The following is a 24985-nucleotide window of genomic DNA, read 5'->3' as shown; positions in this document are numbered from 1 at the left end:
CCAGTCTTAAAACTGTGCTCTTCTTGGCAAAATTACTAAGTTAGCCACGTGGCACATAACATTTGTTATTTTAAGTTATTTGAAAAGCAACGCCCATCTAAATACGAGAGCACAACTTAATAAATCATTTAAAAATGCAGGAAGAGGGGTGGCGGGGGAGGGACCCAGGAGAGCCAGGGGTCCAGCCTGGGCGCCCTGCTGGCCGGAGGTGCCGCGCAGAGGCCCTGGCCTTCGCCGTCGAGGGTGGGCCGCGGCCGCGCTGGTTCAGCTCAGCTCAGCTCGAAGCCCGCGGCGCACTCGATGGCGTAGAGCAGCTTGCTCCGCAGCAGTGCCTCGTCCTGGAACTCTGGGAGCTTCAGCAGGTTCATGCAGGTGCTGGCCGTGGGCAGCCGCTCCAGGTCGGAGCCCCCGTTGTGAATGCAGAACGCGGGATACAGCTCCTGGAAGACAGCGGGTGCGCAGGAGAAGGTTAACGAGCACGGCCTGAAATGAGCTTTCCAGACTCGTACACAAAAGCTACTGCCCCCAGGCACCTTTCCCCAGAAGGACACTCGCTCTTTCACTGCGCTCAAGACTCAGCTCTAAATTTCTACCAAATGCTGCACCCTGGGCTCCATGCATAAAAAGGGATAAAGAATAGCATTAATTCATGGGAGACATAGCCTTGTCAGTGAACAGGGTCTCTAAAGCTTTTATTTTTTAGTCTTTTAAAAATGTGTTTAAAATTCAGAAAGGTACAAGGGTGAAGAGCTGAAGATATAAACCTCTGCTTATACCAAACCACAGGAAGGGCAGAAGCCCGTCTTCTCCAAATGAACCACACTGTGTGGATCAGGCTCAGGGGCCACGTGGATGCAGCAACAGTGAACGTAAAACAATTTCAATCCAGGAGAGAAAAAGGCAATCTCTAACTATCGAAAGCAAAATGAAACAAATAAACCTATTTATTGGTGGCTTAATCACACAGAGAGGAATATTTCCAGTGTTTTGGAATTGCAAAGAAATCTTGAACGGTTTTGTCACAGTAAATTATTGTTCTAAAACCACTGTAGTATGATGTATAACTGTTATATAAGTATTTTTTTATGGCTGCTATTAATTTTTAATTAATTAATTTTTGGGGCTGTGTTGGGTCTTTGTTGCTGTGCGTGGGCTTTCTCTAGTTGCGGTGAGCAGGGGCTACTCTTCGTTGCGGTGCGCGGGCTTCTCATTGCGGTGGCTTCTCTTGTTGTGGAGCACGGGCTCTAGGTGTGTGGGCTTCAGTAGTTGTGGCACGTGGGCTTCAGTAGTTGTGGCATGTGGGCTTCAGTAGTTGTGGCATGCGGCTCCAGTAGCTGTGGCTCGCGGGCTCTAGAGCGCAGGCTCAGTAGTTGTGGCGCACGGGCTTAGCTGCTCCGTGGCATGTGGGATCTTCCTGGACCAGGGCTCAAACCCGTGTCCCCTGCACTGGCAGGCGGATTCTTAACCACTGCGCCACCGGGAAGTCCCACTGTTATGTAAGTATTAGAGACAACTATAACTTAGAGCAGGGCCCTAGAACTTATCAGAGGAAGGAAATGAACTAACAGGAGCCACGGTTTTCATAGGTAGAGAGACCCCAATATAAAAATCAAAGAGGTAAAAACCTTATACGCCTGAATTTCAATTTGAAATAGCAGTTTGAACTTGTGATGAATTTTTCTCTTGGGGACAAAAGAACGCCCATTTCCTAGCTCTGTCCACTGAAAAGGCCTGGACTCAATGACCACCTGTGACAATGAACAGATCAAGTGCCTGGGTTTTGGTCTCTACCAACCTATTCTCGAAGAAAGGAAACAGGGCTTCTTGGGAAAACATCCGATTCCAGACGTGGGCCAGGAAATGTATGTGACAAGTGTTACTATCTTGTCATACCAGAAAGCAAGAAAGCGACGCAAAGCTACCTGGGACCCTGGAGCCCACCTGGAGGCCCTCGCCCGCCCACGGATGGGGCACTATCAAAGAGCGACTGCAATGGACTGAAACACATCAAACGTGAAAAGTTCGTAATGATAAGAAAGGAACCAAAATGTACTTCAGAAGATGCCAGTTATCCCCCTCAATGTTCTGATAACTTGTAAATGAGGAATAATCAAGAGTTCCTTGATTATTGTATCCTGGCTGTACAAACAGTCCTCAGGGTAACCAAAGAGCTGATGAGAAAATATAAAGTTTTTCGTAATAGAGAAATCAGCTAAGAAAGGAAGAAACAATACAACTGGAAGATGGCTGCTTTCAAGCACAGCAAAGAATGGATCTAGGCGGCAACCGCAGCTCTGTGACCGCTCAGCCCCTCAGACGCCCAGATGCAGAAAGCCAGGACGCTGGAAACAGACGGAGCCGCGCTGCAGAGACGACTCACGACCACGGGGTCTGATGCTGGAGCCAGAGGACGTGAACATCACGACAGCGTCTGTGCAGCCTTACTGCCAAAGGGAACATTCACATCTAGAATCCGGTGAAGCCTCTAGCGACCGGTTTACAAGACACGCAAAGAAGCAACCCAGCTCCCCCACTGACTGGACCACAGGCACAGTTGAGGCGGGCGGGGCCTGCAGGCCAGAAAAGGCTAGAGAGACGCCCAGGCAGACGCAGCGTCTGGACTGCGGCTTGTCCGCAGCACCAGCACGGATGGCGTCGGGCATCCGCTGTCATTTTTTAGACATAATAACGACGTTCTGGCTACTTTTTTCAGCTATAGTGTAACAATTCCCCCAGCTGCCCAGTTCCCACCCCATAAGCAGCAATGCTGTGGGTGTCTTGAGGACCTTCCACAGAGACGAGAGTGTTTTCTCCCTCCTCCACCTAACAAGCATAAGGCGCTAGCACATTATAGACGCTGTCTGCACCTTGACGGTCTCCCATCTGATACTGCGTCTCTGTGGCCTTCCCACACCAAGCCAGTCTCCCCACTGCTTCTCTGTAGCTGCACGGGTCCCAGCAGGCACGTGAGCACAGTTTGTAAATGGACGCTTAGGTCATTTCCGCTTTTTCCGAACAATGATGCAGTAAGTAACCGTGTCCTCAAGTCATTTTACATTGGGCGAAAGTATCTGCGGGCTGAACTCCTAGACACTGTTCCAGACCGAACACGCCAGGTCCTCTGATGGTTACAGATAACCAGTGACTCTCTCTGCGATACATGAACATCATTAGATACAAGATGTGATGTATACATTCCCTTCCAGCAGGAGCACAATGCAGTGGGGACTGTCTTTACCCAGACAGCCTCAGTCTGCTAGCTCTCGGGCCTGTGTGCTCTCGCCCTTCCACTGCCGCAGGGTTTCAGAAGCCTGGCTAGTTAAACTTCTCTGCCAAATGTACGCAGAAAACGGCGACAGAAGAACAAAACGGCAGCCCAGCTGGTGCCTGGGGAGGAGTGAGAACCGGGACGGTGGGCCTGGTTGGCGCCCGTTACGCTAGCACGCTCCCTCCTTAGAGCTGTGACAGGAGCGCAAACGCTTCAAATGCCGCTGCAGAGGCGAGTCTACTCAGTGGTCTCTGCGGACACCGGCTCCAAATCCTCCTCTTGTGGGTGTAACCTGGTAACTCTGTGGGGACAGCCTGGCAGGAAGCAGCAGGAACTCACACACATTCACATCCTTCACCACGGCCTCTACCTCTAGGAGCGGATCCTAATAATCAGAGATGCAGACGATTTAGGTACAAGGGTGTTGACGGCACTATTAGGAAGGAACAGTTGTAAAGAACTAATAAAAAAAAAAAAAGTACGTAAATTGTGGTAGACTCACATGATGGGACATTATGAAGTTTATTAAAAAATATTTCAAAGGCTATTTAATATGTGGAAAAATGATCCTGATGTAATGCTGAGTGAAAAAGCAACCTGTAAAACTGAACACGATACAGCTTAAGTTATATTTTAAAATCGTATCTATCTGCATAAACACATGCCCATATATATATAGATAGATACAAACACACATTCACGTAAAAACACGATAATGGTTAGAACGGGAGCAATTATAGGTATTTTTTTTCTTCTTTATAAACCACAACTTCCAATTTTCTATAATGAAAACATTAATTTTGTTACAAAGAAAAAAAAGAATAGCATAAAAAATAATTACCTACTAACCACTGTAGAGGAAAAGAAAGAACAAAACAGGAGTGCAGCTCCTGCCCTGACTGGGACCCCGAGCACATGGCACATCAGCCCACGACAGGTGCCCAAACGGCCGAAACTGCATTTCAACTGGATCTTGTTTCATCTACATGTTGAATTTAGCACAGAGTTTATGACGTGGGCAAAACCGAGCAGCGAGAGCACAGCCACGAATTGCTGCCTCCAGAGACTTACATGCTTCTTATCATCAGTCTTTACGTGGTTCTCTACTGGCAAACAAAAACTTCATTTACACAATCCCTGTGGGGGCTTCCCTGGTGGCGCAGTGGTTAAGAACCCATCTGCCAATGCAGGGGACACGGGTTCGAGCCCTGGTCTGGGAAGATCCCACATGCCGCAGAGCAACTAAGCCCGTGAGCCACAACTACGGAGCCTGCGTGCCACGAATACTGAAGCCCACGTGCCACATCTACTGAAGCCCGCACGCCTAGAGCCCGTGCTCTGCAACAAGAGAAGCCACCGCAATGAGAAGCCCGTGCACCGCAACGAAGAGTAGCCCCCACTCGCCGCAACTAGAGGAAGCCCGTACGCAGCAACGAAGATCCAATGCAGGTGAAAAAACCCAAAGAAACAAAAACTGTGGCATGTTAATATGTGCTAAAACCCACTGTCTTTACCCCTAATTATAGTTTATGTGCCACTTTATTTTTATTTTTTAAATAAATTTATTAATTTAATTAATTTTTGGTTGCGTTGGGTCTTCGTTGCTGCACGCGGGCTTTCTCTAGTTGCCGCGAGCGGGGGCTACTCTTCGTTGCGGTGTGTGGGCTTCTCACTGCGGTCGGTGGCTTCTCTTGTTGCAGAGTGTGGGCTCTAGGTGCGTGGGCTTCAGTAGTTGTGGCATGTGGGCTCAGGAGTTGTGGCTTGCAGGCTCTAGAGCACAGGCTCAGTAGTTGTGGCGCACGGGCTTAGTTGCTCCGCGGCACGTGGGATCTTCCCGGACCAGGCCTTGAACCCAGGTCCCCTTCATTGGCAGGTGGATTCTTAACCACTGCGCCACCAGGGAAGCCCCTGTGTGCCACTTTAAATGTCTCATAAAAAGGTTAGAAACGGAACCAAAAGAGAAACAGAAATAACATTTATTACATTTATTATTTAGCATTCTGAGTACACTGAGGGCAACAATTTTCTCAAATGCTTTAATATACTAAAATAAAAACATTACACTTTTGAAACAGAAAAGGGTCTCTGAAGGCAGGGTCAATAAGTACTGGGTAAATGGATAAATGACTGGTAAATGGGAAGTTTGAAATATATTTTGCAGTTAAATGACGCATTTTACTGTTTCTATCATAATGCTAATTGAATTTCCTATTTGGTGTCTCAAAGTTTAAAAAAATATGAAGTTCTTTGTTGAAATCTGAGTCAAGGGTACCATTTTGTGCATAACTAAACAGAGTACAACGGGAATTTGCATTAATTCAGAGTGAGAAAAATCATCCATTTATTATGTGGCCTGATGGCAACTTAACAATTTTCTACAGCCCTTTAATGATTTTTTTTGTCTCTAACAATCACATTCATTAAACATATTAAACTGGAATTAGCTTTAGCAGATGTTACTCTTCTCCAGTACCCTGGCAATAAGGAGTTTCATAACGCTGAAATTATGCATGCCTGCCACTGCTACTGATCGCACTTCAACTAAAAGCCATTCTCTTCTTTCAAATCTGAATCCCGTCAGCCCTTTCAGCGCACATGAGCTGACTGAAAAGCATAAATATTACGGTGATTTCCCCAAATCTGGAGTCTAATGACAACCACAAAAGCATCTGAAAACTCTAAATAAATTTCGCATTTAAAATGTTTTAGATCATTGAAAAAAATGTGAAACAGGAAGACTGTCTCATGGCTTCCAAAAAATTATTTTTCATGGTATAATGTTAACTCAATGATGATTATATGGGATCATCAACAGAGAACCAGAGAATTTTCACTATAATTCTACTTGGGAGTTTGAAAGTTAATATAAGTCCCTCAACTTTTCCTGTCTTCCAAACCTGTAATACGTCTACTGGCTCTTCCACTGGCTGCCAGAATGTCTAGAACCTTCCAGCAAAACTCCTAATTTTTACTGAAGCAAAAACCACGGGCTTTAACTAATTAACCAGGAGCTGGCAGAAATCTCTAGGTCTTCCGCTCAATTTTTTGATGGAGTAGGTCCCTCCAAACTTCCCTTCTTGAAACTAGATGCTTAGTTTTCTTACTTCTAGGTTTGGTGCGGTTTTGAAACTGGAAGAAACTGTAAGCTTTGTCTCTCATAATAAATTTTACTGACAAAGTTACCTAATCATATTAGAATCTTAATATATAAGAATTAAAAAAAAAAGAATTTAATTCATATGACTGTTCAGATGGACAATACTAACTGCTCCGACGGGAAACCTTCCATATTAGCGCCATTTATTCGCACCACTGCACTTTCCATCTGCCTTCTTCCTGCTCTTTAGATCCTACACGGCCAGGTTTCCAGACTTCACTACAAGCCCAAGAGGAACCAAAAAGCTGAGACATGTTTCTTTCACGTTCTTGCCCAATTTTCATTAGAGTCATAGAGGCCAATTTTCATATCTGGTTCTGCAGGCCAGGGCTTAAACCCACGAAGTAGATCCATCTATTTCTTTTGGGAGGAGTGGGGATTATATACCAAGCTAGCAGCATCACTAAATCTTCCTGAATCACTTTGTTTAGGTGTGTCACTTGTACACAGTTGTTTTCTGACTCAGTCTGAGTGTTCTTCTTCTAATAAATGAGTTTATTCTGTGCACGTTCCCTGTCGTGGCAGTTCAGCGTGCTCGCATTTCTGTTTTCTGTTCTATGACTGTCCACGTTAACTTTGTTTCCTATTATCTGGTAAATAGAGTTGGTTTGGTTGTCTTGTTTTGCATGCTTATTTCTCCATCTGAGAGTTTGGAAGACGGAGAAGGGATTTTAGTTCTGCTAGATCACTGAATATTATTATTCAGTAACTGTTTATATTCATTGCCCCTGAAATAGTCAGTGACTCACCTCCTACGAAAAACAGAATCACTGCACTTATGCCACATCCCTTTCCCCATTTCTCTACTTTACTGCTCTAGTTCTGATGGCACTTTTGGGGATGCTGTATTAAGCTACTGATGTCAATTTATAAAACACCTTAACTGAGGTGTAATTTACATACTGTAATATTTGCCCATTTAAATGTACAACTGAAATCCAACTTCAGGGCTTCCCTTGTGGTGCAGTGGTTAAGAATCCTCCTGCCAATGCAGGGGACACGGGTTCGAGCCCTGGTCCGGGAAGATCCCACATGCCGCGGAGCAACTAAGCCCGTACACCACAACTACTGAGCCTGCGCTCCACAGCCCGTGAGCCACAACTACTGAAGCCCGCGAGCCACAACTACTGAAGCCTGCGTGCCTAGAGCCCGTGCTCTGCAACAAGAGAAGCCACTGCAGCGAGAAGCCCGCGCACCGCAACGAAGAGTAGTCCCTGCTCGCCGCAACTAGAGGAAGCCCGCGCACAGCAACAGAGACCCAATGCAGCCAAAAATAAATTTATATATAAAAAAAAAGAATCCAACTTCAGAATGTTGCCATTTCCCCCCAAAGTTCCCCATTTCCACCCCTTTAAAGCCATTTCATGTAAAAGGAATCACACAGTCTGTAGTCTATTGTCTGAGTCCTTTCACTCAGCACAACGTTTTCAATGCTCACACACGTGGTAGTCCGTACCAGCAATCCATCCTTTTTCATTTCTGAATCTATCCCGTTGCCCGGAGAGACTACATTCTGTTTATCCATGACCAGTTTATGGACATTTGGACTGTTTCAGCTTTTGGTCATTATCAGTAACATTGCTCTGAGCGATCCCGTGAGAACTGTGTAAACACACGTGAGTGCACTCGTTCCCAGGAATGGAACTGCTCCACTGTACTGAGGGACATGCTCGGATAACGTGCCAGGACCCGCTGAAGATGTTCAACAAAGACCGGAGGAAACCGGCCAGTAAAGAGTGTGTAGCCTCGGACTGGACTGCAGACCAGGGAAGTCGAAGTCCACGGAGGACTGCGGGACGGCTGGGCCGCTGCAGGTGCTCTGGACACAGAGGGGCAGGTAGAAACAGGAGGGCTGAGCCCCCTCCTTGAGTGGACTCAGGGGGTCTGGGCGAGGCCGGAGAATGTTTTAACTCCAACAAGGTCTCAGGTGGTGTTGAAGCTGCTGGTCTCAGGACCACACTCTGTGAAGCAGAGGCTCAGGGAAGCTCAGCACATCACTGTGCATTCCTTACTTTTGATCACTTAACTGTGTCTGTGTAAGAGAGTATTGAGGTGGTAGGAAAAATGTGTAAGAAACATGATGTCTTCAACTTTTACTCCCAAATGATTCAGAAAGAAATATATGTATATTATAGAGAGAATGATAAAACAAATGTGGCAAAATGTTAGCAATGGGTCAAAGTGGGTAATAAGTTCTTTGTTCAATTCTTGCAACTTTTCTATACATTTTAAATAATTTCAAAGCAAAAAGTTGAAGAAAAGAACAACCAGTACATAACTCAGTGTCCAATGCAAGGTTACTGGAAAGTGAATGCCAATCCATTAGGTTTCACAAGCAGACGCAACATACAATCCTTACCTAACTTGACATTATTTTGTTATATATACCGCTGTGTGCCTCTTTAAACTATTAAATATAGCTTTATTTCTTTTACTATGAATAAGAAAAACATAAACTGTCCCATGACCAATTTTATTTTATCTTTTTTTTTTTTAAAGATTTGTTTGATGCGGACCGTTTTTTGAAGTCTTTATTGAATTTGTTACAACATTGCTTGTTTTATGTTTTGGCTTTTTGGCCACGAGGCATGTGGGATCTTAGCTCCCCAACCAGGGATCAAGCTTTTTTTTTTTGTTTTGGCTGCGTTGGGTCTTCGTTGCTGCGCGCGGGCTTTCTCTAGTTGCGGTGAGCAGGGGCTACTCTTCGTTGCGGTGCGCGGGCTTCTCATTGCGGTGGCTCCTCTTGTTGCAGAGCACAGGCTCTAGGCTCACGGGCTTGGCTGCTATGCGGCATGTCAGATCCTCCTGGACCAGGGCTCGAACCCGTGTCCCCTGCATTGGCAGACGGATTCTAAAACCACTGCACCACCAGGGAAGCCCTATTTTATCTTTTTTATAAATTTATTATTTTTGGCTGCGTTGGGTCTTCGTTACTGCGCATGGCCTTTCTTTAGTTGTGGCGAGCGGGGGCTACTCTTCGCTGCGGTGCGTGGGCTTCTCATTGCGGTGGCTTCTCTTGTTGCAGAGCACGGGCTCTAGGCACACAGGCTCAGTAGCTGTGGCTCGTGGGCTCTAGAGCGCAGGCTCAGTAGTTGTGGCGCACGGGCTTAGTTGCTCCGCGGCATGTGGGATCTTCCCAGACCAGGGCTCAAACCCCTGCACTGGCAGGCGGATTCTTAACCACTACGCCACCAGGGAAGCCCCCCATGACCAATTTTAATTGCTAAAATAATTAAGCCAGTTTATAGGAGATCAACATGAATTACCAGAAACGACACAGTAAGGCCAGGTAACATGAAATAAGTAACAGTGAGCAACTAGGAAAAAATATACTAGTGCTCATGCATCATTCTTCCCAAACAGCCGACGTCAACATTCGTAGCCTGTGTCTTCTTCAGTTCGGAAGTGAAACCAGCCTGAGCCGCACAGACGGGTGATACTAATCACGTCACAGCGCGCCCGCCCGGCTGCAGCGGCTCCTCGCTTTTAACCCCCAACACACTGACAACCCTCACAGCAACAGGTCGACACTGTGAACGCAGGGGAAAAAGCCCCAAATAAAACCAGCACCAGGACACACAGATAATAACCAATCCTTCAGTGATGGAGCTGAAATACTCAGTTAACGAGGCTAAAAACATAGTACCAAAATAATAAACCGGGCGTTCTGACACACTGTCAGCGCTGGTCTCTGAAAACAATGTGCACGCACTACTTCACTCAGCCCCACCTGCTGCCCTGCTGGCTTCTTAGTTACAAGTTGGTGTTTAAAGCCAGCTGCGGCGAGCTTGTGTACCTTAAACCCCAAGAGAGGGGGGCGGGAACAGCTTGTCACAAACTTGAGCAGTTTGCGCTTTTCCTCATCCGTGAAGCCTTCCACAACTCTCCAGAAGACTCTGATTACGGGGTGATCAGCAGAATAGCCGCCTATAACAAAAGGAACAGACGTTTGTATTAAAAATGAGGTAACTGCAGAAGCAAGATTCTCCTAAAGGCACCAGAGGAACAAACTTTTAAGAGTGATTCCTTTTCGTCGTGCCTGTCCAGTGATGAACAGTCTTTTCTTCTTTCAGCTCACGGCTGAAAGCCAACTCTAGAGAAACACCTTTATTCTGTCCTGGTAGATGATGGGCAAGTACACAGCAGGGAGAGAAGCTTCAGAAGGTAAAGTACCAAAGGCCAGAATGAGGAACAAACACCCTGCAGCTACAAGATGAACCCCAGAAGCAAAAGATGCTGCAAAGGGGTCTGAGTTTTAAGAACTCTGCTAGGGGTCAAAAATCAGCCTCTGTTGAGTAGCAAACCCTAAATAACAAAGGATTTACATGATGGTCACACATCTAGAAATAGCAGAAACACTGGGATTTTTATTTTTAATAGAGCTAGTTAGTTTGCCAACACATCTTAGTATCTAAATTTGTTTTATCACCCATCCTTCCGACAACAAGGTAGAGACCATGGTTACCAACCCACCCCAGCACTCAATTAGACCACTGTTCTGAAGTGGGATACCTGCTACCTACAGCTTTTAATCTAGTTAAGTGCTTCCTAAGACGGAAATAATTGCTATATGTTGTTCCCTCATTGTTAATATACTACAGAAATACCATCAATAAAATATCTTAAGTGCATTAATTGGCACCGAAATGAACATGGTAGTATTTTAAACCTATTTACTAGAATAGGAATAGCTAGGATCATTAAAGGCATACGCTTTCAGTGCAGACAGGATAACGCAAAGAAGCCAAGACCACTTCCTTGGCAAAGGAAAGCTTGGATTGATTTCATTCTTTTCAACAGAAGACTTGACAGTGAGGACAGTGTGACCTTAGGTATTACCTGCCTTTACAGAAACATTAGAGCTCAAATTTAGAGCAATACAAATTAATTACAGAAAGGGGAGACACAGGCACACGTTTATATAAATATACACACATGGATATACGTAATTTACTTTAGTAAATTTAGTTCTGAAACCGTCACCACAATCCAGCTTTAAAACATATCCATTCCTCAAAAGGCCCCCACGTGCACCCCAGAGACAACCACGACCTGGTCTGTCTCTCAGTGTGCTCTTAAAGATGTTTCACGAAACGAAATTACACTCGCGATACTGTGCAACTTTCACTACGATCCATTTCCAAAACCTTTTCAAAATTTACCTTGGAGGAAAGGTTGGGAAACAGCACTCCACAGAACAGAGGAGTCTGGATGGGCTTCTTTTTAAAATTGTCGTGAACATGCAACATAAAATTCACCGTTTAAACCATTTTCAGGTGTTTAATCCAAGGGTGTTAATTACATTACAACCAACAATTACAATTACATTACACTGCAACCATCGCTGCTGTTTCCAACCCAAACGTCTTCATCACCCCAAGCAGACACTCCTATAACCACTAGGCAGTAACTTCCTGTGCCCCCTCCCCAGCCCCTGGTAACCTCTCATCTACTTTCAGTGACTAGGAATTTGCCCCTTCCAGGTATTTCACCGAAGTTGAATCATACAGTATCTGTCCTTTTGTGTCTGGCTTATTTCACTTAGCATAATGTTTCCAAGATTCATCCACGTTGTAGCGTGCATTTGAACGTCATTCCTTTTTAAGACTTCGTAATATTCCCATTGTATGTCTACAACACATTCGTTTATCTATCACCTGTAGGTGGACACTGGGGTTGTTTCCACCTTTTGGCTCCTGTGAACAATGTTGCATGAACACAGGTGTTTCAGTCCTTGCCTCCAAGCCCTCTGGATATAGACCTAGGCGTAGAATTGCTGGATTATTATTTTTAATATTTATTTATTTGTTTGGCTGCATCGGGTTTTAGTTGCGGCACGTGGGATCTTCACTGCGACACGTGGGATTTTTTAGTGTGGCGCATGGGCTCTAGAGTGTGCGGGCTTAATAGCTGCGCCACCCAGACTCCCTAGCTGTGGTGTGAGGCATGTGAGATCTTAGTTCCCCGGCCACGGATTAAACCCACGTCTCCTGCATCGGAAGGCGGATTCTTTTTTTTTTTTCAGTACATGGGCCTCTCACTGTTGTGGCCTCTCCCGCTGCGGAGCACAGGCTCCGGACGCGCAGGCTCAGCGGCCATGGCTCACGGGCCCAGCCGCTCCGCGGCATGTGGGATCTTCCCGGACCGGGGCACGAACCCGTGTCCCCTGCATCAGCAGGCGGACTCTCAACCACTGTGCCACCAGGGAAGCCCGGAAGGCGGATTCTTAACCACGGGACCACCAGGGAAGTCCTGAATTGCTGGATTATATAGTAATTCTATGTTGAGCTTTTTGGGGAACCACCAAACCATTTTCCATGTTGGCTACTTTACATTCCCACAAGCAGTGAATGAGGGTTCCAATTTCTCCACATCCTTGCCAACACTTGTTATTTTCTGTGTGTGTGTGTGTGTGTGTGTGTGTGTGTGTGTGTGTGTGTGTATAGTAACAGCCATCCTAAGAGATGTGAATACACTTCCCTCTGGCCTGGTTTACATTTTTGTAGTGGTTAGTGACGCTGAGCATCTTTCTGAGCATACTGGCTATGTGTAATATCTTCTTTGGCGCAATGTCTATTCAAGCACTCTGCCCATCGTTGAACCGGCTTGTCTTCTTGTTGAGTTGTAAGGGTTCTTTACACATTCTGGATACCAGACCCTCATCAGACGTATGATTTGCAAATATCTTCTCCCATTCTGAAGGCTGTCTTTTCACTTTCTTAATAATGTTCTTGGATGCACAAAGCTTGTATTTTTGATCAAGTCCAATTTATTTACTTTTTTCTGTTGCTCCTGCTTTTGGTGTCGTATCTAAGAACCCGCTGCGAAATCCAAGGCCATGAAGATTAATCCCGGTGTTCTCCTAAGGGTTTTATGGTTTTAGGTATTACATTCAAGTTCTTGATCCATTTTGAGTTAATTTTTGCATATGGTGTGTGTGGGGGGGTACAGCCTCACTCTTTTGCAAAAATCCAGTTGTTCCACAATTAACTTTTTATATAACTGTAAACTTTTCCAAAGAGGTCCTACCATTTTAACACTGCCACCAGGCAAGAGGGTTCAGGTTTCTTCACATACTACCACTTAGCATTGTCTTCTTTGAGAACAGTCATTCTAGTGGGTATGTAGTGGTATCTCATCAGAATTTAATTTGCATTTCCCTAATAATTAATGGTGTTAGAACAACTGTTCCTGTGCTTATTTGCTTACCAGACATTCTTATATAGCTTCTTAAGTGAAAGACTTTATTTTCTGCCCATGTTCTAAAATTCAGTTGTTTATATTACTGAGTTGCAAGACTTCTTTATATACTGTGGACATAAGCCATTATTAGATATATTACTTGGAAATATTTTCTCTTAATCTCTGGCTTGTTTTTTCACTTTTTTAATGGTATCTTTTGAAGCGCAACATCTTTAATTTTGAGAAAGTCCAAATTTCTATCAATTTCTTTTTTCTGGATCATGCTTTTGCTGTACAGCTAAAAACTCTGCCTAATCCAGCAGTCATGAAGGTTTTCTCCTATATGTTCTTTCAGAAGTTTCACAGTTTCGGCTTTTACCTACAGGTCTCTGATCCTGGTGAACTCATTTCTGCGTACGGTGTGAGGTCAAGGTCTAAATTCATCTTTTCCACGTACCACTGAACTGTCAAAAATCATCAGCTGTAAATCTAAGGATTTGTTTCTGAGCTCCCAATTATGTTCCACTGATCGATATGTCTATCCCTGTGCCAGTCCCACAACGTCTTAGTTACTGTGGTTTACAGTAAGCTTTGAATCAGGGTGATGATCCTTCAACTTTGTCTCTATAAAATGTTTCGGCTGCTTTAGGTCCTTCACATTTCCATACAAATTTTAAAACCAGTCTGCTGATGTTTACCAAAAACCCTGAAAATACCAGAATAACAGACTATGGTTAAGGAAAACAAACGAAATAATAGTGGTTGTTTTAAGGATGATTTTTTTTTTTTCCTTTCCACTGCTCCCAAGTATATAAAATTAAGTTTATGGGACTTCCCTGGTGGTCCAGTGCTTAAGACTCCACACTCCCACTGCACGGGGCACGGGTGTGATCCCTGGTTGGGGAACTAAGATCCCGCGTGACGCACGGCACAGCCAAAAGAAAAAAAGAAAAACAAAAAAACCTCACCAACGCCCGAAGAGTACACCCATCCAACTCGGAACAACCTAGTTATGCTTCTGTTACTTCGTTAACGACTAATGTTGTTGAGCATCTTTCTATGTGCTTACTGGCCATTTATGTGTCTTCTTTTTGGTTTTTCATTTTCTTGAAGAGTAAAAACTTTTAAGTTTAATTTAATCAAAAGTAAATATTTTGATGAGGTTCAGTTTTTAGGTTTTTCTATTTTTTGGTCCAGCACTATTTTTCAAAGCAGAAGACTGGAAGCAACCCAGTGGCCATAAGAAGAGGCTTAATAAAGTAAGTTGTGAAGAGAAAAAAGCAGGCCACAGAATAGTGTATACAAACAAGGAAAATAAGAATGAAATTTGTATTTATATGTAAATATGTAAAGACACCAAGAACAGTGGTTACTCCTGGTGGGGACTGGCAGGGGAGGAATGGGATGGTGAGAAATGAGACAGGAAGAGGAGTTCACTGTAACCCCATACAGCCTGGGTTTTAAATCATGAATGAATTACCCATGTAAAAAAGCATGTTAGAAATTACTTTGGAAATATGACCATCTGTAACATTTTCAGGGATGGATAACTAGTAGTGATAACATACCTGAATAGTTTGTAAAGGATTTTAAGTCCTCCAGACTTATGGGAACTTGTGCACCAGAAATTAATACCTGAAAAAAAAAAAGTTCAGGTTATAAAACTGGAGGCAGATTTTAAGAAGGCCTTTCATATCAGGAAACACCCGTGTCCCCAGGTGCAAGAAGTGGACCTGGATCTCCTGCTGGTCGAACATTCGCAGCCACTCCAGGCTCACCACGTTGGCCAGGCCCTGCCGGAACGCCAGGCAGTGCTGGCGGATCTGCCTGTTCAGCCGATAGTCGGCCACCAGGTGGATGTACGCAATCCGGTTGGCGCTGCTCACCGGGATATCTTTTCCACCGAATTTTAGTTCAACCACCTGTGAATATTAAAATAAGAGTCAAAAACTTCTCAAAGTATAGGGTAGAACAAGAGTAGGAACAACTGTTTCAAGGGAACTTGACTGTGTTTCTCTGTACACGACAATGTTGGCGAAAACCAGCGCGTGCGGCCTCAGATGCAGGAGTCCCCTGGTGGGCCCTCCAAAGCTTGGCATCCTATTCTGTCTCTAAGATCATTAACCACCCCGGCTTCCTCCAAAGTACCAAGGAATGATGCTACAAGGTAATCACGGCAATTCCATCAGAAAAATAATAATGAGAAATCACACAGGGCAATAAAAAATTAATTAAATAAAACAGAAATCACGAAGTGCAAATATATGAACCGAATGACCAGCACGAGTCAGAAGGGATCCATTCTGGAGAAAACGCAGCTTAAGGAATTGAGGTCGTAGTAAAGTGAGTATTCTTACTTGCACATACAGGTAGCATATATTTCTCTGTTTCCATATTACTACCATAAAGTACTTTGAATACGATATAAAGGGTAGTGGTAATCACTAGAAATAACTCCATTTCTCATGTATCTGCAAGCATTAGAAAGAACTTCTTTATCACTGTGTAACGACACTCAGAAAATCGCAGGCTCAGGAACCCCTGGGAAGCACCCCTGGAGCGTTGGGGGGAATGAGCCGCAGCGGGGATGGGGAGCCCGGACTCGGGTGCCCCACACCTCACTTCACTGTGTGCCACAGAGAAGTCACCCGGCCCTGAACTCTGTGACACGGTGACACTTGCTTTGTCCATCCTGGAATTGTGACTATGTAAACTCACATAAGCAAAGCTGACTAGACAAAACTCCACAGACAGCTACAAATACGTAAGCCTAATTTACCAGAGTAGACTTCAGAATCCTCGTTTACTAGTGCTTAAACAAAAGAAATGCATTCTCAATGCGTGTGGATGAGGTAATGTATGCCAAGTATAAAGAAATATAAATACATCCGTAAAAGTGAACAAAGACATTCCAGAGTGGAGGAGTTATTCAGTAAGGGGACTGCTGCCAGTGGAAACTGGGTAACATTCAAAACAGGCTCAATACGCCTAGTGAGTAGAGGGCAAACCTGGGGGGGTAAAAGCAGAGGAATGCTTGGATTATGGGCCATGGGAAAATGACTGATACCCTCCCCCCGCCGTGATTTCCTTCACAGCCTTTAGGCTCTTGGTAGTTATATTCCAAGTGCAACAAAGACACCCCCTCCCTCTGGGTGATGCCATTTTACCCCAATTGTTTTATCACTTTACAGAAAGGGCTATTTTAAGATCTGGTGATGGCTTTACTTAAATTAGCCTCTGTCTGATGGTTACACAACCATCTAGTGCTATCAAAGGTGTGCAGCTGTATCAGATGACGCTTCACTGCTCACTAATTCGCGTTCCCAGGGCTGGAACCGCCAGGTCCGAGGAGGGGCTCTGGGGCGAGGCCGCGCTGTCTCTTGTGCCGCTCTCCCGACAGGCCTCCTGTCACCCGAGCCACAGGAGCTGCGGTTCTGTTTCCACAGCTAAGACACCACCCCGCTTCCTTTAAGTGGATTAAAAGCAGATAATAAATGATGATGTACTGTGTGATCTGGAAGAAAAACGACCCGTGAAGGTATCGTTTAAAGAGCTTCCAAAGCCCCCGTTACCTGAGTAATCAGACAGCACTGACATTTCTAGTAACTTTAAAGTGGTTACGCTGGTAATTTAAGCTCCTCTCTCAGGCTACACTTAAAAAGCTATGTATGTTTAAATCACGTCAAATCTGTCCTCAGAGTTCCGTTTTGAGGGGCATATTTAAATCTTTAAACATGGAATCTTTAAAGCAAGAGCTCTCCTCTCTGCCGCCCTGGACGTCTACACCTTACGGCCCTTGGGAGTGCACAGGCACCGCACCCTCTGCACCCCCGCCCCCCCGCAGCCGTCACTCACGCACAGGGGCTCATTTCATCCTCACGGCAGCTTATCCCCTTCCGAAGATGAGCACGGGGTCTGTGACTCGCCCAAGGTCACACAGCAAAGCAGCATAACCAGGGCTTTAGCCAGGCTCTCATGATTCAAGTTCAGTGCTCGTCCACAGAACAGATGATTATTTATGGATCCATCTTAAACCCTGAGCATTTTCCTCAAGGGAGATAGGTGCATAAATTAGTAATCTAAAATTTCAGGTTCACTTTTGAGTAAGCTAACAAGCAGCCATACTGATTACACTAAAGAAAAAACTGGAGAGCAACACCGTTATTTTAAAAGGGAAGATTCATTAACATAACCTGCCAACACAATGAAGTATTTGCATATTACATATCTTTAAATCGTGATGTTTTATAAACCCAAACCTGTATATGAGAACTAGGCTTTTACATATATTTCTACAGAAATCCATACGATCTCTCCCCAAACGAGGTACTTTACCAGCGACTTTAATTTTTCCAATTAGACTCTTTAGTATAATTATTCTTACGCGTTATCATCTATAATCTCTCTACTCAGTGGGAATTTCTATGAGTAACTGGAACATCCTGACTTCACACTTTTGCTTTGAACAGATTCCAGTATTATCAGTGGCGTTTTAATGGAACTCTTACATACGCGACATCTCACCATTACCGTCTATTTCAGAAGGAAAATGGGAAATACCCCCATTAGCAAAGGCCTCAGAGACGGCCCCAAAGCTTTTATTTCGTTTCTTCCAAGTCGTGCCACTAGGTGGAGCGAGGCAACAGCAGCATCACTGTCTGCGTGCCGACGTTCCCTTCGGACAATAATAAATCCCGTCTCTAAAAACATCTCAGTTTTGCAGTGCTGAAATTTCAGCTCTATGAGATGGAAGAAGAGGTCAAAACAAAACAAGCAAATGAAATCTGGTTCTCAGCCCCTCATCCTTTTATCTTACAGCATCGATGCCAGTTCTCAAAGATGCCTAGACGACCAAACAGGAGGAAGGAGGAGGTCTCAGGAAGCATTATTTCCTTTATTCCTGTTTAGGATTTAGTCACCTATTTCTGAAACAGGTAGTTTTTTTTTTTTTTTTTTTTTTTGCGGTACGTGGGCCTCTCACTGCTGTGGCCTCTCCCGTTGCGGAGCACAGGCTCCGGACGCACAGGCTCAGCGGCCACGGCTCACGGGCCCAGCTGCTCCGCAGCACGTGGGATCTTCCCGGACCGGGGCACGAACCCGCGGTCCCCTGCATCGGCAGGCGGACTCTCAACCACCGCGCCACCAGGGAAGCCCTTGTGTACGCTTTTTGCTTCAGTTTTGGAAGACATCACGATGGAGAATAAACCACAGAACAGTTCTGTAGTCAAGGGGGGAAGCCAATGAAAAGATACTAAATCTCTTAGTTTTCCTGAGGGACTCTCGGTACTACAGCACAGCGCTGTGTACTATATGCAACACCACAGTGAAACGGCACTTCACACCCGCTAGGAGGGCTCTTATTTAAAAAACAGAGAGAAAAGGAAGCGGAAAATAACAAGTGCAGACAAGTATGTGGAAGAATCGGAACCCTTGTGCACTGCTGGCAGGAATGTAAAATCATGTGAAAACAGTACAGAGGGTCCTCAAAAAGTTAAACACAGAACTGCCATATGACCCAACAATTCCACTTTTAGGTATACACCCAAAATAACTGAAAACAGGGACCCCAAAAGATATTTATACAGCAACAGCCATGGCATCATTATTCACGATAGCTGGAACAACTGTAATGTCCGTCAACAGATGGATAAACAAACTTGACACATCTAACAACAGCATGTTCTTCAGTCTGGAAAAGAGAAACTCTGCAATGTCCTGCCTGCCCCACCCCTCGTCCGACTCAAATAAAATCTACTTAGTCCAAGACACTGATCCACAGAACGTAATTTTACAAATGAAAATTACGGTCTAACTGCTCTCGTTAAGAACTTTTCTCACTGCTTAACCAAACTGTGGTTTCTCTGAATTCTGGAACCACCTGACCCAGAGAATACCCAGGACCCGCCCTGACTCACAGAACCAGAACCTCAGCTTCCGCTGACAGGAGGCGCAAGTGTCTTATTATTAGTTTTCCTACTAGCTCTGAAACGCACCTGGTAGGCTCTCTTACCCCGAAACACCCCCAAATCAGCTAAATGAAACACCGGCTCTCTTCCTGAGCGTACGTTTAGCCTTCCTAAAGCCCAAGGCCCTAAAAGGTTCTCCATGGACGACAGGATAAAGCCCAGACTTCTTGGCTCTGTCTACCTACTCTCCTCCAAGCCTGTGAAACTTCAGCCACTTCCAAATCCATCTGTTTACCTACCTGGTGACCCCTCATCACCCACCCAGAGCCTCTTCCGGGCAGCCCTCCCTGATCTACTTGGATGGGAGCAATCCTCTTGAGCTACTACTAAACTACAGATCTCACAACGCAGATCATATCTGCCTCTAGTTAGAATGAGGGTGCGCTTACAGTTAAAGGCAACCTCCTCCGCACAGCCCACTGGCCGGCGCACAGAGCGCCACCAACCCCTCCTGAACGACGAAGGAGGGAAGAACAGGCATGGAGGCGAGCAGGCGACACCACAGGAAACACTCGAAGCCGCGTCGATCCAGACGGGGTCAGCGCTGCGCCACAGGGCTCAGTCACCCGTGGGGTCAGTGCGCGGTCCACGCGGCCTGGACTGGACACTACGGACCTGCTGGACACACAGATACTTCTAAGCTGGCAAAGCCGACAACCTTGGAAAGCCTGGACTAGAAACCGAGGAGTAACAGAAGCTTAGAGAAGCAAGTACAAAGTTTAAAGATAACAATACTTTCATAGTTAAAGTCCAACTACTAGATTCAGAAAAGATTATCAATCTACGTAAGAACAGCAGAAAAGATGCATCTCTCCTGCAAAAGAGACAACTTCTGTGAAAACCAAATATAAGTCAGAAAAGCACGGTTGGTTACTCTTCTTTTTAAGAGTTGGAATGTTTTTCATCTGACTGAAAATATAAATATACATGTAGCAAGACAATATTAAAGTTTCAAATAGACATCAGGTCACGACTACTCTTAAACATCTGATTTTTATTCTATCGTTTCTCCTAGTATGTTAGTGTATCTCATTAACATCTTACATGACCATCACAATCCATCCTCATTAGAATGTTAAATGAAACTGTAACATAATATAGTTATATTTTATGTACACAGTTCACTTAAACTCTTACCAAATAAAGCGTTCATATTAAATGGCAGAACGGAGAAAAGACTTCCGAAAATGGGAATACTGGTGATGGAGTATAACTAATAGGAAAAGAGAAATTAAGTGATACGGAGAAATATACAGCGAAAATGCTACATGGAACTATTTTAATCAGGGAGAAAAAATTACGTTTTATCCTTCAGTTAGTCAAAATTGCTCTACAATCTTAAATCTTAACCTTTAGGGTCACTCATTATCTTCCTTATTTTATCCAGAATTAACTGGATATTATTATTATTTGCACAAGGCAGCAAGAGGCACTTCAAAGTAACCGGAAACACGAAGACCCAATCAGCATTATAGTAACAGTTGGTTACTTCAAAAATCCAATGACATATTAACAAATATGACTTCCAAAGTGCTCAAACAATTCGATTTGCCTGTGTGCATCTTTTAAAGGTCTGCAGGCTGTGGGATCACGTGCGCGCGTGTTCAAGTAGACAGAATCGTATGATGACCCCCACGCCCACCTCCACCACCAGCTTCAGCAAGCTCCACCTCGCGGCCAATCTAGGCCACCTGTGCCTTCACCTACTGGCCCGGTTCTCATGACATCCGAAGCAAATCCTGGGCGTTAAATCGTTCAGTACGTATGGTGTACGTGAGTGTTCATAGCAGTATTACTCCTAAGAGCCAAAAAGCGGAAATAACCCGAACACTTATCAGCTGGTCAAGGATATGTGCTACATCCACATATACATCATCATATACATCAGTTGGCCAGAAAAGAGAGTGAAGTACACCTGCAGCACCCAGTGAACGAAGCTAGGCACCAGAGGCCACACACCCTAAGGTTCCAGGTGTGAAAAACACCCAGAAGAGACAAGTGCACAGCGACAGGAAGTGGGCCAGTGCTCGCCTAGACTGAGGACGGGCGGGACGTGCTGCTGGGCACACGGTGTCTCCGTGGTGATAACAGTGTCCTAAACGTGGATGCTGGAGCTGGTCGTACTAACCCACCTTGTACAGGCTACAGGGCGGAATTCATGGTACACGGATTGTATCTCAATAAAGCAGCTATTCAAAACCTTAGCTTGACTCTCTAGTATGTTATTTACTTTTCTCAAGGATAAAAATAACAGGAGCACGCAGGTGGACAGTGAAGGTCTGCGACCCGCGTTAAGAGCTGCCGAGGGCCACTCGGCTGGATGAGGACAAAGGAGCACTGCCCGCCCCCGAGGCTCCAGAAGTGAGGCGGGAGGCAAGGTTAGCTCACAGCCACGCGAGTGACCGTCACAGGAGGACGGCTGCTGTGCCTGGCAGCCTGGCACCACGAGGGGTGGCGAGGGCCGCGCTCACCACCAGAACTCCCCCAGCTCTGCTCTCAGCCCCGGGACTCTTCCGAGGAAGATGCGCACAAGCTCATACCGCGGAACGCAAACGTCTCCGCACACCAGAGCCCCGACTCACCTGCGCCTCTCCGAGGTCGTTGTTCACCACGGTGAAGTTCAACCCCAGCTCCTCCACGTCACCTTCGTAGCTCTTGAGAAACAGCAAATTCTTATACACTTCGGGGTCTAAGGACGCCAGGTGGTGGATGTCCACGTCCGCGCTGGTTCCAAGCAGCTTGGACAGGAAAAAGCCAGCAAAGGGCAATTCCACCAGCATATTTTCGTAGAGAGCCTTCAAATGAGAACAAAGACCACTGATTAGCATTTCATAAGAACTCTTTTTTCATACTTCCTAAAAATGAGAAAACGTATGTCCAATTTGATATTTAACAGAATCCTAAGATAGCAGACGACTGATTCTCCTCCATGAGGAGGATGGTGGAAGCTAGTATTTGGTGAGCGTTTACCACGTGCCAGGCCACGGTTTAAGCAATCAATGCATACATTCACTACGTAGAAGCTTCTAGAACAGACTACCAAAGAATTCTGGGGCCGAAGCGCCAATGGGGATTTTTAAGAGCCACAGCCTTCATGCTGCAAGAGCCTGCCAGGTGCTTTCTGTGAAGTGTCTTGCAGGTGCGTCAGTCTCCTAGGGCTGCTGTAACAAAGCATCACAGACTGGGTGGCTTCAAACAACAGAAACTTATCGTCTCCCAGTCTGAAGGCCTGAAATCAAGGTGGCAGCAGGGCCACGCTCTCTGGGCGGGCGCTAGGGGAGGGTCCTTCCTGCCTCTTCCAGCTCCGGCGTTGCCGGCACCTTGCTGGGCCCTGGCCTGTTGCTGTGCCCCTCCAGCCTCTGCCTCTGGACGTGCTGGCCTCCCCTTGTGTGTGTCCCTCTCCTTTCTCTTATGAAGACGCCAGTCACTGGATTCTGGGACCCACTCTACCCAATATGACCTCACCTGAGCTTGCCTACATACGCAAAGACCCATCTTTCCGAATGTCGCATCACAGGTACAGGGTATTAGGAGTTGAGCACATCTTTGGGGGGGGGGGGTCACAATTCCACCCACAACGGCAGGCCAGACCACGTCGGTGGCCACCCCTCCACTCTGCCCTTTAGCACAAAAGGAGCACAGTGTGTGCCAAGGTTGGGTTTCAGGTAATTTCCAATGTCAAGAAATCATCTTCTTCTTTAGATTTTTTTTTCACCATCAAATGGGGGAAAAAAAAAAGCATTCTTAGCTCGGTGACCATACAAACATAGGTGGCAGGCTACAGGCCCACAGGCTGTAGTCTGCCAACACACAGTGTAAAATGAAGAGATCGGGCCTTAGAACTCGGGAGATTTGCCCAGTATTGAGTTAGTAGGCAGCAAAACTGGTGTCAAAACCCAGATTCCCTGATGCCCAGATCAGTGTTTTCCCTGTAAGTTACTGTCTACCTTTACGTCTAAGGATGGCAATGTGTAATGACTTTTGCAACTCTTTATATTAAGGTATAATTTACATAAAGTGAAATGTACAACACGCCAGTACTTGCTCACAGCTGTGTAACGACCGTTCAGATCACAACAGAGAACATTTACACCCCCTCCCCAAACCTAGCGCCCCCTCAGTCCTCAGTCAACACCCTCCCTCAGGCTAACCCTCACTCTACTGTCACCACAGATAAGTTTTGCCAGATCTGGAGCTTCATAATTGGGGCTATACAGTACGTGTTCTTTCATATCTGTCTTCTCACAACATACTGTTTTTGAGATTCACCTATGTTACTGTTGTTAACAGCTCTGCCTAGTCACATGACGATGGACATGTGAGTGGTCTCCAGTCTCGGCTACGATCACAGAGCTGCTGTATCAGTCACTGGCCTGCTTTTCTGTGGGTCTGTGCTCTGATTTCTCTTTATTGTATACCTGAGCAGGCTGGGTGACAGTGGAAGTACTGGAGCACAAGGTTTAACTATATTAGACACTGACATGCTGTCTTCCAAAACACAATTTCTTTTCGCCATGACCAGCAATGCAGGAAGGTTCTAACTGGTCTACATTCTCACCAATTATCAGTACTGTCACTCTTAAGGTTTAGTTATTCCGGTTGGTGCAACGGGGTAATCTAATCTCATTGTGGTTTTAAATTACATTTCCCTGATGACCAGTGTGGATTACACTAAGTGTTAGTATTACTATATTAATCTCCAGAGAGGGTAGGAAATACAATTATATAAAGTTTTCCAACATAATGTCAGGGTTCACCATCCCTGTGGCCTGAGGCTGTAAAATGCGACAAGGAATCAGAAACGTGCTGTAAAGTTTTCAGAAGCATTATTATTTTATTGTAGCAGATGACTTAGAAGCCCCGACAAATCTTTCTTGTCAAAAATGTTCTAACGAAAATAGTTACCGCTCATCGAATGCTTGCTACGTAACAGGCGTTCTGCCAAGCAGGCAGCACCAGTGACCGCATTTCCATTTGGCCCCTGGAAAATCCGACTGACCGTAAGGTAAGTGATTCTTATGTGCAAGTCAAGGGTAAATCTGGATTTCCCCCACAAAGGCCATTTTTGTTACCATACATCTAATCTGCAAGGACACGGATCCTCTGAGAAGCTCCCATGACTGTAGTCACCCCCGCTCTCAGGGGAGAAGGGGTGTCAGTCCCTCGCTTGGTAAATGCAGAGCTGGAAGCGTCGCCTTGAGCACGGGGGATCATGGACCTTTCTCTGTTTGCAGGGCAGTCTGTGACCCCAGAAGGACAGACAGGGTGTGAGGGTTGGACTAACTCTGCCTTAGCGACCCCTACCATCAGCTATGCCGTGTGACACACTCCGATCTTCTTTAAACCACTGTGTGAGGATTCAGTGCTATGATGCTATGCATGCAACTAAAATAAAGCCAAATTTAATCTAAG

At 45.4% G+C, this 24985-nt stretch overlaps 1 protein-coding gene across 1 annotated transcript in view; it reads right to left on the bottom strand.

Annotated features, from left to right (window-relative positions):
- Positions 1-269: 269 nt before the first annotated feature.
- Positions 270-24985, bottom strand: part of UBE3C (ubiquitin protein ligase E3C) — a 119042-nt gene continuing 94326 nt past the window's right edge. The window contains exons 19-23 of the mRNA XM_065883992.1: positions 22156-22368; positions 15341-15529; positions 15176-15242; positions 10222-10352; positions 270-440 (exon numbers count right to left, since the gene is read on the bottom strand). Of these exons, the coding sequence (XP_065740064.1) occupies positions 270-440; positions 10222-10352; positions 15176-15242; positions 15341-15529; positions 22156-22368 (771 nt within the window). The remainder of the gene's footprint in view (positions 441-10221; positions 10353-15175; positions 15243-15340; positions 15530-22155; positions 22369-24985) is intronic.

This window comes from Phocoena phocoena, chromosome 9 (assembly GCF_963924675.1).
Source record: "Phocoena phocoena chromosome 9, mPhoPho1.1, whole genome shotgun sequence".
NCBI lineage: Eukaryota > Metazoa > Chordata > Mammalia > Artiodactyla > Phocoenidae > Phocoena > Phocoena phocoena.
Note: the sequence above shows the minus strand (reverse complement) of the source record. Positions and strands in the feature narration are given on the sequence as shown.